The sequence below is a fragment of the Anopheles arabiensis genome, chromosome 2 (genome assembly GCF_016920715.1).
Source record: "Anopheles arabiensis isolate DONGOLA chromosome 2, AaraD3, whole genome shotgun sequence".
Lineage (NCBI taxonomy): Eukaryota > Metazoa > Arthropoda > Insecta > Diptera > Culicidae > Anopheles > Anopheles arabiensis.
In genome coordinates, this window is record NC_053517.1 from 38,248,571 (window position 1) to 38,270,219 (window position 21,649).

Here is a 21,649-nt window from a genome sequence, read left to right on the forward strand (position 1 = left end):
CGCGTGCCTATTTGCCGCCAAAATCAACCCAACTGCACGCATGATGCATCGTTGCATTGCATTGCATTGTTCTTTCAAAGAACATCCTCATCTGGTCAAATCGATTGCAAGTTCACAGAGGACAAAGCAAAACAGAAAACATGGTTGAAGATTACTTTTAATACGTGTGTGCGTTTATTATCATTTATTTATCTTATTTGGTGATTCTGTTCTTAGATATAACTATTAGTTTTACTAAAACTAACGACCCTATGCGTTCTTTTTGCCTTTTTATGCCCGTTTTCCGTGATATTTGTATGCCTTTTTCAATGCATGTTTAATATAACGTCGAGAAAAGTAAACTAGAATTTAGTGTAAATGCGGATTTATTATTTTTTAGGACAAAAAGTTGGTAAACTTGGTTTGCTTCGTTCTGCTCTCCTCGCTGCACCAAAAAAAGTTCATCTTTCTGTCCATTGTTTACAGATACGTTTTTGAATTTAGTTTTCTCTGTTCAAACTCCCTTTCTGTATGTACATCTACTCGCGGCAAGTAACGAACGGAATATCGGATAGCTTCTGTTCCACAATGCTTTCATTTGGGGATGTGCCAGATTCTCAGAGTAATATAACGAAGTACTTAATACGTTAAAATTGCACTAACTATTGGATTTGCGAAGGGAATATCTGTGCACGGAAAGATAGTAAGATTAAACAAGTGTTTATTGCAGAGTTCAATCTTTACCTAGCTACTGTTCCAGGTGCGTTCGTTTGTGAACCGCATTACCGTAGGCAATGCGTCGCTAAATAGAGATTAATTTGCAAATTATTATGCTTTACTTTTAGTACAATAGTGCGAGCGTAAGTAACTCATAAAACTAGAACATGTATTGCAGTGTGTTGCTACAGCTCGATCGTTTGCTCGTGGTTCATAATTTTCCTACTGCAACACCCATCAAAACCCAAGTGTGCCTTATGGGTGGCAAAATGCTTGATACACAAAATGAAAAACAAACAAAACAAACTATATTATTCACTATCATAAAATGCACGCGCGTCCCTCTCTTCATCGATTGTTCCTCTTCGTCTTCTGTTCTTTTAGCATCGCTCGCCTCATGAGATAAATGTTTATGCCCCGGTGGCAAGTTTCATCGAACATGCAATTTACTTCTCCTTGGACAGTTATTCGGCTCGAGCAGGTTTTGGAAAAATGGAACCATTTCGTCAGAAACAAATATTTAAAACAAAAAACTACGGTGCTGTTGATAATAGTAGCTAAGGATATGATTATCTTTTTGCATAAATACTACTCACACTAATTACAAAGCTAACATTATCGACCTTCCCCCTTAAGATCACCCAACCTTCGTCCCTGCTGTCCTTCTATATTGATGCTTACATAACAAACAAATTAGTCTCTTTTTATTTACGTGTTAATATTACACTCTTCTTCGCGGCATTATCGTGCAATAGCCAAAAGGGTTACATTTATTCAACCTGCAGCAGGCTAGTTTGTGTGAATCGGTGTGTCTGTGTGTGGTGGCTGGTGAAGGCGCACTAAGCGCACAATGATGATTCTGGTTGAAGAAGCGCAGGAGCGCAAATTAAAATGTTCCACCCAGCTCTGGGACAACATAACCACGCGCAAGTGCGTTACGACGCTGCTTAAGATTACGAACTACAATTACTATCTCAGCCTTTTTCGTTTTATACATCTATTAAACATATGTGGGACGAATGCAACATTTAACGGTCAATGTTGGTTTAGTTTGGTTATTGATTGTTCTCTTCTAAACCACCTCTAAAACAATTCAGCTTAAAATTTGTTTCATTTCCAATATTTTGATGCACACATCTCAGTTGGATGGTAAAAAAGACAGCGGTCTATAGTAGTAAGAGAAGTGAATTCATTGTCCCATACATTTTCTTAAATACAATTCTGCATACATTAATGCCCTTCATACATATGTTGTTCTGAATCAATACGATGGTGTGCTTTCTCACGCGCCCTTTAAGTTTAAATAACATAAAAATAATACAAACCAAGCTGAGACCAATGCAATAACAAAGACAGATTGTAATTTTAAACATAAAATTTGTTAAGGTAACACATCAAACAAAAACCTCATAACTTGGTTGTTGTTTTAAAACCATTTGACGGACAATAACAGCTACAGCTTGTTATGAAATATTTGAAATGATTCAAAACCAAACCGCAATGCCATTGCCGCTATGTCGTACCTACACACCCACCAATATGTATGTATAAATTTAGAAAAATAAAAAATTGCTATAAAAATAATTAACAAAAAAAAAAGGAAACAAATCGAATCATTCTTTGGGCTGATTCTGTGTTTAAAAGAAGAACACAAAACAAATAACAATCCTGCTATTAAATAATAATGTACAGTGGATGCATGCTGTTTCCGCATTCCCTACATTTTCATGGTTTGTTTTTCCTAAATATGAGTTATACAATATGTGTTTCGTGTTTCCAAGCGGAGTGCCGAATGCACACAAACACACGACACGAGACACCGAAAGGAAATGCGAATTAGTGTATGTTGCTTTCTCTTTGCACCACATGCGCTTTGCGGCAACACAGCTCATGATCGTAGTACTATTATTTAGATGGTACTTTGCTACAATTCAAAAACGGCTGCGCATCAATGACTGGTACGATCGATTGATCGTCTCCAACCAGCTGAAGCACAGCATTTCGTCGTTTCGATTGCATTTGTTGTTTTTGGGGAAGACATTAGTGAAGCAATTGTTGTTTTGTGCCGTTGTATATGACCCCCTCCCCGACGGGAGGAGTAGGAGATGCCTCGGAACCAAGCGCACCGGGAGGGAGGTTTAATAAAACAAACGGGTACACAATTATCTTTGCAAACAAAAATTTTACAAACATTAATTTAAAAATACATTACAACACTAAATACGCGCATACAATACATATATAAAGTAGTAGACAAACTAACGGAGAATCCATCGAAGGGGGTGTGTGTATTGGGCCAGCCCGTTGCTAGGGGCCAAACTTTTGGTCGATTTTATATGTAGAGTGGGGAAAGAAGTGGGCTGTCGATTTTGGACGCGCATACACCGAACCACACACAGCACACCTTAGTAACACCATCATTTTTGACGGTTACTCACTTAACGCAGCAATTAGTGTGCGATTTTTGATTAGACACTTAGAGCAACAGCGTCACACTCAAGCTTAAAACAACTATTTAAAAAAAACCAGTACAAAGACCTGCTTGTTAAAAAAAGGAAGAACTCGCACCCCAACATGTTTGTTGTTGTCTTGTTCAGGTTTTAGGGGGAGAGTTCCACGATATTATAAAACTACAAAATACCCTTTTGAAGGAATGATTTTTCTAGCTCTTGTATGGGCTAGCCTACCGATCATGCAGTTCTCTGCATTTTGTCGCAAAAAGGAGGGACAGTCCCATATATGACGGGCAAACCAAAAGCCTGCAGCAGTTTGCTTCATTTTCCCTACCAATTACTAGCCTCTATCATCTGTGGTTGGTCCTTTTTGTCGCGCTGTGGAAACCGGGGAAGGGGGACAACAGTTGAACGGTGTGTGGTGGAATTGCTTAACCTTTCCGGTGTTTCCTACTACTGGCTGACGGTTGCGGTGGCCGGTTGCGCAGCGAGACCGCTGGAGCTGGACGAAACCGAACCGGTCGGAGAATTGGCACCTGATGAGGACGATGACTTCTCTTGAAATTCTTTCTTGATGGTAATCGTCCCGACCGTGCCACTGCCGGCTGATCCTGCTGTTGTGGCTGCAGCCGCCGGCGAGGCTTGGCCACTCCCGGGAAAGGGATACATGATCCGTATAGCGCCCGTACCGCCGCTGTTCGTGCCGAGCTTCGGCTGCAGTCCGACCGCGTTAATGATCGAGGCCGTCGTGAGGGAGCTGCCACCGTTGGTCGAATCGTTCCGCCCACCCACTAGGGTGGCACTGAACGATTCCTCGCCCCGGGAGTTGCTTCCACCGCCGCTGGCGGGCGAAGTGCCGCCCGGCCCGACTCCTGTCGTTTGCTGCTGCGCGTACTCCTGCTTGTGGATGATCTTCACGTGCGCCGTCATGTTGTCCTTGCGCGTGAACTCTTTCAGACAGAACGGGCAGGGATAGACCTTCACGTTGCGCTTGTGCGAGGTCACATAATGCCGGCAGAAGTTGCTGATGTGTGTGTACACGCGGGCGCACACTTTGCACCGGTACACGTGGTCACCCTCTTTGGTACAGAAATCGCGCACGCTGCCCTCGGTATCGTCAATCACGGCGTACTTGTGCGTGCGTGAGCCACTGTCGTTGCCGCTGCCGCCCTTCACCGAGGGTGAGTTCGAGTTCGAGCGCGGGCTCGACGATCGGAGCACGCTGCCGGAAAACATGTCGTACATCTCGGAGCCGATGCCCGTGATGCACAATGACGAACCGCCGCTGGCGGTGTTCGAGGTTGAGATCAAGCTTTCGTTCAGGTTGTTGTTCAGATTGTTCAGTATCGTTTGCGTGGTGGTCATGCCGTTCGGTTTCTTTGGTGTCATTAGCCGGGCGCGTTTGTGCAGCTTTACCGAGGATTTGTTGTTTGATCCACCGCCAAGGAAACTGCTGGTACCGCCGCCGGATGCCGTGAGGGGTGCCAGCTTCGGTATTTGGAGTGCCGTCGTTGGTACGACCGAGATTTGAGGCATACGCGCTCCGCCGCTGGTACTAGCAATCTTTAGACCCGGTTTCGGCTGCAAGGGCGGTAGATAGTTGCTGTTGGAGGTTGAATCGACGGCTCCGCTGTCGGTGCGTGGATCGAACTTAAACTCGACCGGTTCGTCATACTCGTCCAGCAGCAGCTGCGGCTCCATTAGGCTCGAATTGAGTTCGCGTCCATCATACTGATCATCCTCAATGTCGTCCTCCTCTTCGCCGGCACCCGTGCCGTCCAGTTTGTTGCATTTATCATCCTCAGCAAATGAATCTTTCGAATCTACAAATATTGAGAGAAAGTGTCGAAGGACCGTACGTTAGCTAAAGTTCAATTCTGTGACTAGTGTGGAAGGTTTTGGGTTAGTTAGAAGTAGCACAACAAAGCAGACGGAAGGGACGAGATGGATCAATGAAAATGTGTTCTACTGTGACAGGGCGCAAAAGCGAAACTAATACGCTACTAAAGGATACATAGGGTTAGAAATGAATCATGATGTGTGTACAGATGTTATTACAGGTAAAAGCATTGAAACGAAAAATATCCAATTTCCCAAGCCGCTTCAGCTCTAGTGATGATGATTTAATGGAATGGGATTTGTGCTCATGTTTTCATTCGCTGGCGCGATTAAAATGTGATTTCCTACATTAGAATGTGCAATATTTGGTCATTAGTGTATTACATTTTTTTTGTCAAATCATATCTCGCTTTGTCGATACCAGAACACATCAGGGATGGAAGAAAGGAGAGAATAAAGCAAGCGATAGATTAGCACAACAGGATAATCAATTTCGAAAAAAGAATGAGAGAGAGAGAGCGTGCGCGTTTATGCTATGAAACGATCAAAAGCACTACCCAATCATAACAAACAAATACTTTTTTTCTACTACTTTAGTTTCTAAATAATTTTAGTGCTAATAATTACTCCAAGAAAACCATATCAATATCACGATCGGAAAGCTATGAGGGACCTTTAAGACTTGGTGGTAACTGGCCTATGTTCTTGCCAACTTTGGGCCATATTGGTACGTATTTTCATCGCCAACTGAACTCCGATTTGCTGACATCTTGTTTGTTACAATGGAACTCAAATATGCTTCATTTCACGAAAACGTATGTTCATACGTTTTCAATTTTCAGAGTCTCTTTCATTAAATCATTCGATTCGTAAAGCTTCAGCGGCATGGGAAGGCGGAAACTCACCTTTTTTATATACTTGTCCGCGTTTTCGGCTTGTAATATTGGATTGCGCTATTCATTCAACCTAAGTGTGCTTGTTATGGGTTTAAGCCTGTTTTTAACGCAAACTACGACCACTAACACTATCCGAAACATTACGGCAGATAGAGGAAATGTGCATTATGTTGTGTGTTTTATCCCAACGCCGCACATTTAAAATTATTGACAGGTTTGTTGAGCGAAACAATTACCAATACGAATAAAGCAATGTGTTCCTCTATGTGCACGGTACATTATTTTAAATAAAAATTCAATTTGTTCGTTTTTGCTACACACGCACACAGACAACACATTGTATTATTTTGATTGGTTTTTAGTTCGTTCTTCTGGGTGGTGGTAGTGTGAGCTACACTTTAAAGCATTATGACAGAGGTAGCGAATGATCGCGCTATAACCGATCCCTAAAGCGATGAGTGACGGCGGACTACAAACATCCCTTTTAGCTTTTCCGAACAGATACTGAATAGATGTAGAAACATAAGCGTTGGAAGCAGTAAAATGGCACCATTTAATTGTAAATGAATTTGTTCGTCTAAAACTAAACACCAATCATTCTTTACGAACCCGATTAAGACAACAAATACGTGTTTATATGCAAATATATGTGTATATATACATGGTTAGTAAATTTTACGACAAAATATAAGAAATGGGACCATGGGGAAAGAATTTTATTTTAAAAATTTACTACCGAAAATCATCTAACACAGCAGAATAACGTTTTATAAGTGTTCTGTGCGTGTTTTTTATATAACGGAGAGTGTGTACTGTCTATAATATGTACCATATCTCGTACTAATTCCAAGTTACTCAATATGTAAATTGTCTATGAAGAAGTATAGATGGGATTTTAAATTAAAAGTTAAGGCATGAACTAAACCCTGCTCAAAGTGTTTAAAGTGTTTTTCTACGATTCCACGCACTCATTTTCCTTGCCGACTAACAACTTATCTAGAGTAAGCAGCTAGTCGACCCGGAACACGTCAGGTTGAGTAGAATCGCGAAATAATGGTATGTAGCTACGTCATCTTGTGTGGTGTGAATTGTTATTATGAATCTGAAAAGAGTGAGTCTACTCTGGTTCAAAACCCACTGAAAAGAGTGATTATTAATGCGAGTGATTAAAAAATGGCAGACGAGAGCCACATATACATATAAAGCAGTCAATGTGTGTCCCCAGTACTAGAGTATGAAGAAAATAATGTGTTCAAAACCAAACCAAATAATTGTGCGATTTATTCTTCTTCTAATATGCAGTAGTGTGTGCAATGCATGTATGTGCGATGTGCGTTTTTCGTCCCGCAAATGGCCGCAAATGGCCGCAAAAGGCGTTCGCCGTACTCACCGGATAAGCTGTTTTCGTTGTTCCGCGTTCGGCTGCGCTTGGACGCTCGCGATGGCTTGGCTGCCGCGGTGCCCTGCTTCTGATGCTGCCTGCCGGATCGATTCGTGTTGCCATTGTTGTTGGTCGTGCCGTCCATGTTGCCGGTGGTATCTTCCATCGATTCGTCCAGTGACGGCGAGGTACCCCGCGGTTCGTCGCCCGCCTCCAAATCGACATCGTCAACCAGCTCGTCCGCCTCATCGTCCATTACCTCGTCGTCCTCGTCGTCCAGCTGTTCGGCCTTTTCGTGCATCAGGGTATCGTCGTCGTCCGTGCGGCTGCTCACAATTCTTAGCTGCTGGTCGTCGTCGCCCGAGTTGGACGCGCCACTGCTGGCAATTTTCACATCCATAATATCCATCGAGCTGCTGTCGTACTCTTCACCGGGCGCACCGCCGCCGCCGACGAAATTTCCCTCCGTTTCACCCTCGCCTGCATCGCTTCCGGACAGCTTTCGCGGACGACCGCGCTTGCGCTTCTGTTGCGAGAGGGCAGTACCGAGCAGCGGATTCGTTTGCACCATCGCACTGCCACTGGCGGCGTTACTGCCACCTTGCTGCAGCAAGCTGTTGCTGTGGCTGCGGGTAACGATGCCGGTGGAGGAGAGCAGTGGGGGTAGCGGCTTTAGATGGCCGCCCTGCGCCTGGCCGGAGCTGGCTGCGTTTTGCGCCACCGCAATACTGTTGGGTACGGGCGAGCAGCGATCGTCCTCGTCATCGTCGACTTGCGCCACCATGCCGCTGCTTCCGCTGCTGTTCTTTTGTACTGTCGCGCTTGGAACTGTGTTGGTAGTGGTGGTGGCACCCGTCGCTTGCGCACCGCTTGAGGCAGCCGAGCCGGCCGAGGTGGTTGTTGTTGCGGACGCCGAGCCAGAGGGCGCATTCGGTTTGTCGTCGTTCACCTCGGTGAGCCCCTTTATCCGGAGGCTTTCCGCGACGCGCAGAAAGGCGGCCAGCCGATCCTGGTCGACCGACACCTCGCCGCGGTACATAAAGTCCAGCAGACACTTCATGTCTTTGAACGGTACATCGCGCAAGATTACGATCGGGTGCTTCTCGGGATGGCTGACGAAAAGCTGCTGGAAGTAAGGACTGCAGGCGGACAGCACCATCTGGCGAGAAAAACGAAACCCGTCACCGTTAGTTGGTTGGTTGGTTTTTGTATTGACTAGAAAAAAAGACTAGACAAAGAGGGAACAGCGCCATTTGTCCATTAAGAGAGAGAGACGGCGGCCCTAAACGCGGCGCAGTTTTCTTACCTTGTGTGCTTTCAGGTGCTGACCTTCAACGGCCAGCGTTACATCGATGAAAGTTTCATCGTGCAAAAGCTGGTCGAACACGGCGAGCAGGTTGGTTTGGTGGTTGTTCCACCGGAGGCAGAATCTTTGGGATGTCATTTTTACTGTGATTTTTTTGTTTGTTTTGTATTCCGTCAAGCAAGGAATCCTGTGTCCTCTCTATCTCGGGGTCCCTTGGGAACAGAGACGTAAATAGCCGTTGCTCTTATCGGGGTACTCCGATACCGGCGCTGTTGTTGTTGATGCTTCTGCTAGTCGTCGTCCTTCGTTATCTTTCCTCGTTTAGACGTTTTAGAAGGCAAGATAAAAGTTACTATCGCTTTACTGCTTGAACTTAGGGTGATTCAGTCTTTCCAGTTCGGTTGTAGGTTTGGTGGCTGTAGGTAGAGAGAAACAGACAAAAAAAACATTATTAATACATTGTTCTTAGTAGTAGTAAATACAACAGAATGTCGTTAACAAAGAAGCTATATCCCCACTCGTTTTAGAACGGAAAATCAATGTGGCAAAACATTGTTAAATAACTACTATTTGTTTTTGTAATATTCTGTCACAAGTAATAGTATGAAATGTTCTTCACTTTAAACCGACTTGCGCTTTACTTCCGTACTTTACTGCGAACGATTGTAAGGCCGACCCGGGTTTGTTGACGTCAGACAGCGAGATAAAAAGCAGACGCACCCAAGCCAAATAACTCGAAGCGTTAAGGGAAGAAGCTCCAACGAAGATTACAACGTGACAAAACGCACCCTCAGTCCTAACGCAGATAAAACGTCATTTACGAACGGAGCGGCGGGATCTTCTGCCCAGTGTACACGACCAATGACGCTACAACGCATTGTGCCCTTCGAAATTCAAATGTGCTTTCACAGCACGCACATCTCCAGCCCAGGCTCACTTTAAGTACAGCAAAAACACTAAAAGTATCGGCAATAGAAAAAGAACCCTTTTTACATTTTTAACTTCAGCGATTTTATTAAACTTAGCATTTCTAGAGCCAGAAAAAGATCATGCAACATTCAATACAATCGTTCCTTTAAACAGGAGAATATGTGGCACTATTTAGCAGCTTAAAATGCTTAGATAATACCCTGAAGCATCAGCATCTTCTTAACCACTCAGGAGACGTACTCATTTATCCGGTAAAGATTTACGACTGGGGGTTTCTTCCTATCGTTATTCCCATAAAATTACATCATCCCTTCCTCGCGCGACAGAACTGCGACTCCATTCCGTAAACTTTGAGCAGAAGTCGCAGGAGGAGTGAGGGCTGGTTGGAGGAGGTTAGTTGTTGAAATGTCCTTCAGTGCCATTTAACAACTGGTCACAAAGCTGCTATCGGTCTGTGGCGGCGATTAGGATGGGGTTTTTGTACCATTACCACCACAAAAATGAATATTCAACTGAGTGTGGGGGGTTTGTGGAGGCCCTTAGGCAGCTAGCGTGGGGATGGCAAGAAGGTTGAGTGGAAGGAACAGCAGAGAACGACGAGGATACACTACCACTACCACCGGGCTCAGCTAGACCCTATTTTACTGGATCTAATGTATTCTTCTTCTACGTGCGATTAAGTTGCCGATTGAACAACAAAGTTAAAAAGTATTTTTATAAAGTGAGCCGGTTTAGGTTGGAACTGGAATTGTCAATTTTAGCAGGTATTTGTGTGTAGTTAAGCCCTCTGAACGCTTGTTTACTCAAGCACGAACGGATCCTTTAGCGATCGCTGTTATTGGAGATGCCTTTGCTTGTGTAAACACTTCTCCGAAATTTAAACAGTTGCCCTCTTAATGTGCAAAGTTGCGCGTTCTGTTGAGTTGTGCGAGTGTTCCCCGCGAGTGGAAAGGGTCGGCAAGAAGGGAAAAGGGTAGGAAAACTTTCCTTAAAGATGGGACGGAAACACAAGGCAGCAAATTTATCCCTTCTTTTCCTACTCCCCTCCGATTGCCGTCCCATTCATCCTCCACGGATCGCGCCGACGACGCCTATGATCATGACCTTCACAAACCTGTCAACCTGTCAAACCGATTGCATATTTATTACCGCATCGTCACATCTCCCCGTCGTTTGTGTCTGTTTCTCTCTTTCGCTCGCTTGTTCGGCACTCGGCACAGGTTAGTTTAATGCGTGGCCCCATCGAATGTAGGATGGCGTAACATACACACATACACACACGTACACGAAACGACGACACGGATGACAACAAAAACTACCGCAAACTTACTCCGCACACAAGCGTGAACCGCAGCAAACACACGCGTTTTGGATCACACCACTGCCACAAATGACGATTGGGTCGATAAAGTAAGGGTGGGATTGGATAGAGCTTCATCAGAGAGCAAACATTTCGAATGAAAGGCTCAGGGGATTGTGCACCGGTTTTTGCTGCAGCAGCAGTTCTGCAAACATGATGTATGCAAATTTGTGTGCCAAAAAGAAATTTCTCTAAAAATAAAACATAATTCGCTCGTTATAACAAAAGAAAAAGAATTAAAATGATTTGCATACTATTATGCAAAGTTAATGATCATTGACGTATTTGTGACACCTCCGAATGGCTGGGTGGCTATCTAGTAATCATAACAAATCGGACCGCAATTTGGGGTCTGTGTTTTATGTAATTTATGCGTTTGTTATTGAAATCTATAAAAGATTGAGTTGGAAATAGAGCAACACTCTAATTTACATGATTTTTTATCGGATCTTTGCAAAGGAGATCATTTTTGTTTTTAAGACCTAAAGAATATTCAACCCAAAATCATGTCAGCTTAGAGAATAGTTTTATCATCCCACGCCCCACCTAGCACCGAACTGTATTTTCCTGTATTATTCTGGAAAACCGTGAAGTAGATTAACATTCGTACACGCTCCCCGCCTAAAGGGCGAAACAACAGATGACAATCCACCAAGGAGCCCTTTAAGAGAGGCACGGAGTAAGAGACGCAAGCAAACAGGATTTCCCAAATGGGTTATGCATATTTATTTTAATGCAGAGATATATTCACGTTCTGCGTTTCTGTACGCGATTCATAAAACTGGCCGCCGCCGCCAACTGAATCACCCCATCACACCACACACTCACACACACACCACAGCAAAACGTACTGTGTGATGTCGTTGTGATATATTCATCAAAATCACACCATCAAAAGGATAATATAGTGTAAGGAAGTGAAGAACAACACAACACGCAACTGAAGATGACGTAGCAGCGCATCACATTCGCCATGATGGAACTACGTCCTCCCCCCCTTGCAGCACACGATTGCCTTTTGGGAAACTAAATGAACCATCTAATTCCTCCAACAAATACCATTGCACACTCAGTGGGTGGAGGGAGGGATGATCGTGGGACGCGGACGAGGAGGAGGTTTAACAAGCGCGATCACTGGAAGCCATGGATCCATGGCCGTGGAGCCGGTACTAACACACAAACACACTCACACTGCAGCCTATCTATCCCACCACCCCCATTGGCGTTTATCATACACGATGATCGCGTGGTTGTGTGTTTTTTTTCTCTATGAGAACCGAAGCAAACTGACAGCCACCCCCGCGAGCAAATGGTAGAAAGAAAAAGAGAAAAAATGAGCACGGCAAAGTTTCAGTTTATGTTACCGTGGTGCCGCCGCTCTGCGGGGCTGTGTGCGGTTGTGTTGGTCTAGACTACGTTTCGTGTGCTAGATGCTGCTGCTGCTGCTGCTACACAACACCCCCTTAGCACACCATTCATTCCCTGCTTTGTGACGGGCGTTAGAGACGAACCCGTTCCACCCACACCTTCATAAGGCGTTGCGCGGCACACACAATCATCGGACTTGCCATGGCGCTGCGGTTCTTCCTACACACGATTTCAAGAGGAGTTAACTGGTGTGTTTGTGTGTGTGTGTGTGTGTGTGTGTGTGTGTGTGTGTGTGTGTGTGTGTGTGTGTGTGTGTGTGTGTGTGTGTGTGTGTGTGTGTGTGTGTTTTGGGGGGTGGTGTGCGGCTATAGTTAGTTTGTTGGTAGTTCAGCGAGGATTCGATTGCCACTACTATGCACAACCTTTTCCTATTAGATTCTTATAAGAAAAGCACACAACAAGACGCATCTGTGTTGTTCATAGTTAGTTTATTTTGGGGTTGTTGAACGATTACTCATCGACATTTTATTTTTCCTCTCCACTAAACGAATGTGTGTGCGAAAGCGCCGGGAGATGGAACAGTTTGATAAAACTACAAACTCTATGCAAACTGCAAACAAAAACTAATTTGCTGATAAACGATATTTTCTTGGAAGTTGGGAATCGTGCAGTACACAGTCACAAACAAATATGCGCACATGGCTCGCCTAACTGCTCTAATCGATCGATTTATTGATTCCGTGGCGTCCACATTCCCGCCGGTGGACCTTCTCCTTCTCCTCCTCTGTCCTTCGTTTGCAGCGCGCGTAGGAAAGGAAAACGAGATTTCACGCCTATAGCAACAAGAACCAGCTAGAGAATCAGGATTTTTGCCCACATTATCAACTTCGTTTCGATATATATATATACATATGCACCCCCTGATGGAGAGATCTCGTTTGCAGGTTTCATTCCATTTCAGCAAAAGCTTTGCAGTTAAATGAGGAAAAAAATGAGTAAATGAAAACATCGTGCACTAAATAATTAAACGAACTAAAATCTTCTATAGCTGCAGCAATTGCTGCTTGTCCATTCGACACTCACATGGTTAGAAATAATTACTATTGCAGTTAATGTACACGAGATTGGAATGAGAGAACAGACAGTGTACGTCAATTGCACAAGCGGAAAAGTGCATCCCAACAACGTCATATGAGTAGGATCGCTTGTGTGATATGGAAGAGGGGAAAAGAAGGGAAGGGGTAGGGGGGATGGGGTTTTTTTTACAACCACAACGAGTGTAGTGAACATTGCGCGAAGCAATTTCCTCCTAGCATGTCTGCTAAACGGAAAGATTACGGTTGTAAAACAGACCTTCAACGCAACCTACACAACTGTGGCAAGTTGGGGGAGGACATGCCGACGTTTTGAGCTTTATGTCTTAACATATTCAACTCCGTTCTGAGAGAGGAGCGATACAAAATTGTGTTTTTTTACGTGGGATGTGCTTTTGTGTGCTTTTAAACCTCAAACCGAAAAGTTACAACGAGTTTACATCACTACAAGCTGCCTAAACCTTTGCCCACGGTGTATAATGTAAGAGGGATGTGTCTGAACAAAAAGACGCCATTTTGTATTTTCCGCATGCATGATTTTTCCTCCTAGCAAAAAGGAAGCTGAAGAGGGAGAGAACGAGAGATAGAGCAAGTGAGCGCGCGAGCAGAGTAAAGGAGAGCGATTTGAGCGAATACACTCTCCCCTTCCTAGTTTTTTTGTTAGATTCATTTTTCTCCCCTAAATTCAGCGCACGTATTCGCTCCGTATTCGTTGAAAAGGAGGAGATATGCACACCAATACAAGCGCAAACAACTGCGTGCCGTGCGTTTTCCATAGCTCACTTTCCTTCCCCCCCTTGCATTTTACGTACATTATATCTCGCTCGTTCGGTGGGGAAAATAACAGTGGTGGCCAGGGTTGGCAAACTACCACCATCGTGCGACAAACGTAGTACAAAAGCATTTGCAGCCTCCTGGATTTGTAGACAAATGGGACAAATGGTAGACAAAATGGTGGTGAGATGATGTCGATTGGATTTAGTACATCCATTTCTTTTTATCAGATTATTTGCTGCCGTTTTTGAATACAGAATGTAATCTTTTATCAGATCATCCACGAGTCAATCCCCACAACATTCAAGTTTTGTAATTAAAGTTTAAGATGGGCCATGGAACCTCTTGATGAGGACAATTGTGTGCATCATTCATCAGCCAAATGTCACACTAGTCACGTACAATTAGTACGGCTCTCCCGCGTGTGTATGTATGCTCCATCCGGTTGTTGGTAGTAGTAAACGCTTGGCCTCAGCACACAGTGCAGACCTATTACACCTACTTAAACTACCCCCATCCCCCCTCAAAAGCTACATCTTCATACCACCCCAAACATTCAACCATTCGTCACTGGTAAGGAACACTTGGGGCCAGAAACACTCGCGCGAAGATGAAGCTGCCGGCTGACGCTGCTGCTGCGACTGCTACGTTTTCTAGCGTTTGTGTTGGTTTCTCTGAATGCCTATTGCTGGCTCCCAGAGTTTCCCATCGCCTACTTTTCATCCCCCATCCATCCCCCAACACTTTTGCCTTGTGGAGACTCTTTCGTGGGGGGGAATGGGAGAGATTTTCTCAACCACACACTTGTGCGCTGCATTTTGATTGCCTACTGCAGAGAGAACGTTTTTTGTCTCTCGGTCAGTACATCTCTTCTTCTCTCTTTCGCTCTACACTCTTCACAGTTTGTGAAACACTTCCCATGTTTTCTCTGCAGCCCGTGTTCGTGGGGAGAGGGCTCAAGGATCGCAGTCACGATCGTTTCTCACTCTATTCCTTTCTCTGCCGCACACATTCCATTTCACAGCGCTGTGTTCAGGCGCAGTTTTCCGATCTTGGTTTTCTTTTGAATTCTTGAAAGCTTCCATTGGCCACCACCAGCAAGTAAAATGCTAAATTAATACATCAAATAAGTGTCTTCGCCAACAAGCACACACACACACACACACACCGTCTCTCTCTCTCTCTCTCTGGGTTCCAAGTTGATGACGGTGGGAACCAATCTGTGCTTCGCCCATTCCACGGATGGTTTATTTTTAAATGCAGGACAAGATCTTGCTTCATTCACTCCACGTCTTGGGAGAGTGCACACCGGCCGTAAACAAGCCAAAACCGCAGCATGTCCTTGGGGTTATTACAAGGGAGACGACGACTGTGGCAGCGTATGTTGAAAGGCATGTAACGACGTACATCTACATACGGCTCGAATCCACCCAACTCTACCAGCTATTGTTGTGATGTGACGTGCCGGTTGAAGCTTTGTGATTGTGTTTGTGAGAAGTCTATGACTCACGCACGCTGTCCCTGTACCTTGGATGAGGAGTATCTTTTGTTAAACCTCCCTCATCCCCAATGGAGAACATATTAGCTTCTTGTGTGTTTGTTGTTCCCTCGTTATTTAACCCAATTTGAAACAAATGAAAACAACACATCTCCACAATGCTCGTCTGCCACGTCCTCCTCCCCTCCTTCTTGTGGACAATCATTCACGTGTTGGCATGTTCAACTGGATACAGCTCTTATCCTGTCACAGCAAACGGGCGAGGGAGAGGCCTAATTGGATATATCCTTGCCGCACTGTAGCAATAGGACGAAACACTGGACAGTTGGGTGGATTCGTTTTCCATCCGTCTCCCCACTACCTGCGCGCACGTGTCCAGACGCTGGTTGATTACCGAAGCCAACGTACTACGTGTACCTGTCCCGTCTCCGCCGTGCTGGGAAGCAAGGCAATGGACGAGTCCTTGAAAGGCTTCCAGACACAGCCGTCACCGGAGTTTCCCACACAGAAGCAGCCAAATGTCATTCGATAGTTATCCTTTTCCGCTCGGGCATCCACCACTCCACCTCACGTCTTTGCGTCACACGCATCCTTTGCGCACGGTTGTCGTCCATCCTGCCGTCCTGCTGTCCAACCATCATCATCCTGTGCCATCCCGTTTTGGTATGGCTTCTAACAAATCCTATTTGGACTCATGTGGGGGCTCTCTTATACAACACACAGAGTGTTTGGGAGTGTGTTTGTGTATGTGCAGTAGGAAAATTAATATCCTTGACACAGGAAACACTATCAGAGGTAGAGAGGGATTGCGGACAAGGTGTGACGTTTGGAGCACTGGCAATTACTTTTCCATGAAACAGAGGGAAAAAACAACAACACAAACATTGAAAAGTTTGCTTAGAAAGTGAAGGAACGTTCTCGAAGACGAGAAAGGGAAGCTCTTTAAAATATTTTCTCCGTTTCTAACAGTGCCACAACAGCAAATCTTAGCTATTTTACCTATTAGTTATACATAAAAATAATGAAAATCACCAAACAAACAAACACACTACGACGTGGCAAAAGATTCCTTCCCACCATTTGGCATAACAAAAACAAAAACCGAAAGAGAGACGGAAGGGTAATGGCGCTGCATAGAAAATCAACAACCGCACGATGTTTTTGGTTTTTCGTACGAGCTAGCGGCCGTTTTCCAGCGAAAGAGGTTACCAACCCCCCCGAGTGCGACGAGGACGGCCTGTTTGTGTGTGTGTGTCTGTGTGAGCGCTGAAGAAAAAGAAAGTTATAAAGAAATCTCGAACCGGACCGACCATGTAAAGCAAATGGGGAGGGCAAGCTATGGGGGGGGAGGTACAGTTTCCCGAAAACATTCGCATACTGTCTCATCAGAAAAGGAATGGCTGTTGGAGGAAGGGCGAGCGAGGGTTGTCGATATTACAGCCACGTGGAAATGCACGCTGTGACCGTTTTCTTTCCATTTAAATGAAATGCAGATGCAAATGGATCGAAAAGGATCGCCACCGCCTGTCATTTCCCAGCAGTTTCACCCACTGAAAAGTATATGACAAGCGCACGAGCTAAAATTATCATTACAACCGCCCCTCTCTCCTCTCTTTATGTTGCGCATTTGTAGCAAAAGAATTTCCTTGAATCTTAAGAAAAATTACACTGTTCATCCTTGGCAGTGAAGCGCGTTCGCGCGAAAGTCGCGTAACGAAAGTGAATCTCCCCGGCCAGCAAAAAGAAGACTGCCACGTACCTATACTTTCTAACACCGGCGACGACAGGAGATTGGGGGGCTGAGATGACGGTTTGGTGTTCCTCGTTCGGTGATTCCTTCGAGATACTGCTGCTGACGAGATGCTTCCCGAAACACGCGCTTTTCTTTGTGTCACGCACTTTGCTCTTTTTTTGAACACGTCTTTCGGCGAAACTTCTCTAAGCTGCCGACCGCCGACAAGTACAACACACCCACCAATAAATTGTGCTTTTCCTTCACTTCACTTCCACCCTTTTGACACATAAAACCCGCCACACTACGATACGTTTCGTTTTTCCTTTTCCCACCACGCTACACACACACACACACACACACTAGTAGTGCTCGTAGTAACAGACACACACACACGATCAAAAATCTTCTTTCCTCTCACAATCAATCGCAGTAATCAGCGCGCCAAAAATTTGAACACCCTTTCTTCCTCTTTTGCTTCTTGTGAGTGAGGGGCCTGGCGCGACACACTTTTCTCTTGTGCTGGGAGGGGGAGGGAAGAGACAACGGATGCTCTTTCTTTCACAGCACAGCAGAGATACACACACACGCACACACAACGCACTCAAGGGATGATCCTCACGTCTAGAATCGGCGGTGTGGTGTGTGAAAGAATGTTGCCTTTCGTCGCAAGCACACACTCGTCACATTCGCGGTTTTTAGTGTGTGTGTGGGTATACAACAGCACACTACTAAAGCGCACACTTTCGCAGCACGCACTGGCCCTCTTTTTATGAGGCAATTCACGCAAAAAATGTATAAATATTGCAGCAGCCGCAACACACTGGACCTTCCGTTTCTTTTTACTTCTACTAGCACCGCACAATCAGTGGCGCTTTGCGTTTTTTTCCACAGTGGAAACGCAACACTAAGCGGTAGCACACACAGCGACGGCGACGCAACACTCACCACTGCGACACGGAGGAGCGAACGGCAGCATCATCGTGGTGGGCCCCATCAGCAGAGATCAGTAGTGATGACTGTGTGCTAATTGTGCATGAATGAAGCGTGTTTGTGTGGTTGGAAGAACGATTCTGACATCCAGCACACAGGACACGACACACACGGGTGGGTTTTGTTGCTGTTGTTGCTATTTGACAGTATGACGTCACTTTATGTCATATCCATTATCATGGTTTAATGGACCGATCGATCAATCTCACGTCACGACGCGGGGAGGGTGTGGAAAATGGAGAAACGGGAAATTTTCGACCCGACTACTACTGAAAAATCCAGTAAATAACGCACAGAAACTGCCACGAGTCTGCCGCTTACCCCACCACGCAGCGCGGAGGAGACACGGAACAGAAAAATCACGCACTATCTCACACAAACACGCACACACAGTCTCGATCGAGAACGGCAAAACCGCACCCAACACACCCTCGAGCAATGATGGGCAGCAGGGAGGTGGTGGATGGGAGTCGGAGGATCGCTCTTTTTTCCACGATTCTAAGGAATGTACGTTCTATTTGTTGCTTCACTTTTTGTCACTTAGCGCAGGAGACACACAAGCACACGAAGCTTTTGCTTCAGGATTTTATTCACCACATTGGGTGAACTTCAGGCAAAGCACTTTTAGCTACGCACTGGCCAAAGGGGGTTGTGCCTTATCGCCGCACTATATGTATGTGTTTCCACACACACCGCACTATTATCACACCGGTCGCTCCCACGATAGCAACTGGTTGGCCACACGGAGGAACAACACACACAGCACACACGGCCGTGTGCGATATCGATGGCTGACAATTCAACACGAAACTAAAACACACACTGCGATGTCGCAGGAATAGTAAAAAAGTGAACCCTTTTTTTCCTTCAATCCCGTACACTAGCACACACTTTGGCCACAGAGTGGCCAACGCAGAGGACAGAAGAACGGTTATCTCCACTTGCAGGAGTGTACGGTACTGGCCGCGATGATGATTATGACACGGTCCCAACCCACACACTGTATGTCCTGGTGACGACGACGACAACGACGGTATGTATCTATTCGCTGTACGGGCGCTCTCGGTCTGTCCGGAATTTGTTTGATTTTCTTTCCCTTTTTCCTGAGCCTCTCCACAGTCGCGAGAGAGAGGCACACACGGACTGTCTGCCTTGCACGGTGCTGTGTCGCTGCGAACGTGTTGTCGAGTCCGCGACGCAAGTTCGAATGAATAGGGGTGTGTGTTAATTTTAGCTATCCCCGGCACTGCTCTCCACGCGCGCGCTCCGCTCAATTCGGCTCGGCTCCTTTGCTCACCCCTACACACCCTGTAGCCCTCGCTCCGCCCGCCGCACCGTCCGCGCTCTCCTTTCCCACCAGCACCGACCACAGGCGCAGGGATCTTCTGGGTGTGTGCAGCCCCCTCTCCTGTAGCGGCCGCAATCAACACACAGCGAGAGCGAGCGAGCGAGCGAGTGAGAGAGAGAGCCCGCATGCACCAACACAGCACCGCGACTGGCTGCGCCGGCTTCGATTCGTATCGCGACACGCACGCACACAAGCGCGCCCACACCCAAACGCACACACTACAGCGCGCAACAGTATCCGAGCGCGCGCTCCTTTTTGTTGGACGGACTTGAGCCGACCACGCACATTGCGATACAGCGCTGTGCGAGCGAGTGAGCGCTGCATACCATCACATCGGCTTCTCGCTCATTCCTTGCGCGCGTGTGTGTTTGTGTTCGCTGCACGGATACGTGTGCTCTCGCTCTCGCGCTAGCGCACGGTTTGAGGGCGCGCGCGGAACGGCTAGTGCTCTCCCGCTCACTCCAGCAAGGGAGTAAGCGGTGGGGAGAATTCCTTGAAGCTTCCGTACACAACAGTTTTGACTTGTCGCGACACGAATAGTCCCTGCGCTTGAAATCATCGTTTTGTACGTGCAAGGGGTAGATTGCGGCTGTGTGTGGGTAAGGAGTAGTAGAGTAGTGTGGCAGGCAGGCAGGGAGGCAGGGTGGGTTTTGTGTTTTGTCAGCGGCGGTGGTGGGGATGAAAAGGGGAGCACGCAACAGGAGTGTGTGGTTTTCTGAGATTTGACGATGTCGGAAAGAGGACTTCGGACGACCAACGTGGCGCAAAGCAGAACCGATGGAAAAACCGATGGTTTTTTTGTTCTGGGACTCGGTTGGGGGAATTCCTACTAACTCTATTCATTTCATTTCTAATAAGTCATCATCCTGATCCGTTTAAGGCGAGTACTCTTTGCGTAGGTAACCAAGTTCAAGAAACAAATCATTCTGAGGATTTTCAGTACATTTCCTTCATCCGTCCGGCAGTACTGTTTTTATTTCGCCTGTACTATTTACTGCCCCCTCATTCCGCCCATTCATGCAACGCAACGCCCTGTGAAGCTATCCACTTAATCGCCAACGCACACACACACACACAAATACGTTCGCGCACATACTGAACCACCTTCGAGGGGAGCTTCGTCAGTGCGCATCGTTTGCACACTCAGGGGATATATACACAGCAGCGTGGCCGCGCTTCTTTCGACACAATCCGCATCCGAGGACAGAGTTCTCGATCCCCATTGTGACGATGCGTTTTTAACGTGTACGTGTGAATGTGTGTGTGTTTTTGGGTTAGTGTATGTGGATGGGACGTGTACAACAGCGTTGTGTGTGCGCTGTTGATTGTGTTTCCTATCCGCGTAGGGCTCCCGTCACCACCACCACCACCCTACAGACTCAGAAAAACGCACCCCCTCCCAACCCTCCAAAGGCAGCCCCATGCCGTGGCAAATGAATCGTCGTCGTCGCATTCGGATTAGCTTGCTCTCTCTCTCTCTCTCTCCCGCATGCTCTTTGCAAGCGTCCCCAAAGGCGTTCGGCAGCACAAACTGCGGTCTCGAGCGCGGCAAGAGAGCAAGCGAACGAGGGAATTCGGTGGCTTACGACCCGCTTCTCATGAACCCCCACCCAGGGTGCCCTTTCCTCTCCCGTCCCTTCCATCGCGCGGCCACACCCGGTGGTGTAGAAACTCGTGCGCTACACGCCATGGCTTTTATGACTTTTCTCGCTAGAGTTTTCCCAACTCCCCATGCTCACCACCTCCCCCCTCCCACAGCTACAGAAGCGCCCATTTTGCTCCCAGCAGGGTGGAGAATTGGCCTTTTCCACGTCGGCGGCACACTGGACTGATGAACTGAGCCGGGAGGATGTGTACGTGCGATAAAATCATCAAATTGTGCTCTCGTGCTTTTTTTTTGCAGAATTTTATCCTGCTCTGACGCGTCTAGCTCATCTGTGATGACCGTGTGATCGTAACGCTCTCTCCACCATCGTCCCTT

At 46.3% G+C, this 21,649-nt stretch overlaps 1 protein-coding gene across 1 annotated transcript; it reads right to left on the reverse strand.

The window, feature by feature from the left end:
* Positions 1-151: 151 nt before the first annotated feature.
* On the reverse strand, positions 152-19,522 carry LOC120896766 (protein tramtrack, beta isoform). The gene is made up of 4 exons (XM_040301188.1): positions 17,355-19,522; positions 8,572-8,987; positions 7,275-8,424; positions 152-4,972 (listed from the first exon to the last, which is right to left on the reverse strand). The coding sequence occupies exons 2-4, from the start codon at positions 8,707-8,709 to the stop codon at positions 3,603-3,605; spliced, it is 2,658 nt and encodes an 885-aa protein (XP_040157122.1). The 5' UTR covers positions 8,710-8,987; positions 17,355-19,522; the 3' UTR covers positions 152-3,602.
* Positions 19,523-21,649: the final 2,127 nt, after the last annotated feature.

Coding starts and splice junctions, on each gene's coding strand:
- LOC120896766 (XM_040301188.1), bottom strand. CDS start 8,709: ATGACATCCCAAAGATTCTGCCTCCGGTGGAACAACCACCAAACCAAC. Junction 8,425..8,571: donor AGCACCTGAAAGCACACAAG/GTAAGAAAACTG, acceptor TTTTCTCGCCAG/ATGGTGCTGTCCGCCTGCAG. Junction 4,973..7,274: donor CAACGAAAACAGCTTATCCG/GTGAGTACGGCG, acceptor CAATATTTGTAG/ATTCGAAAGATTCATTTGCT.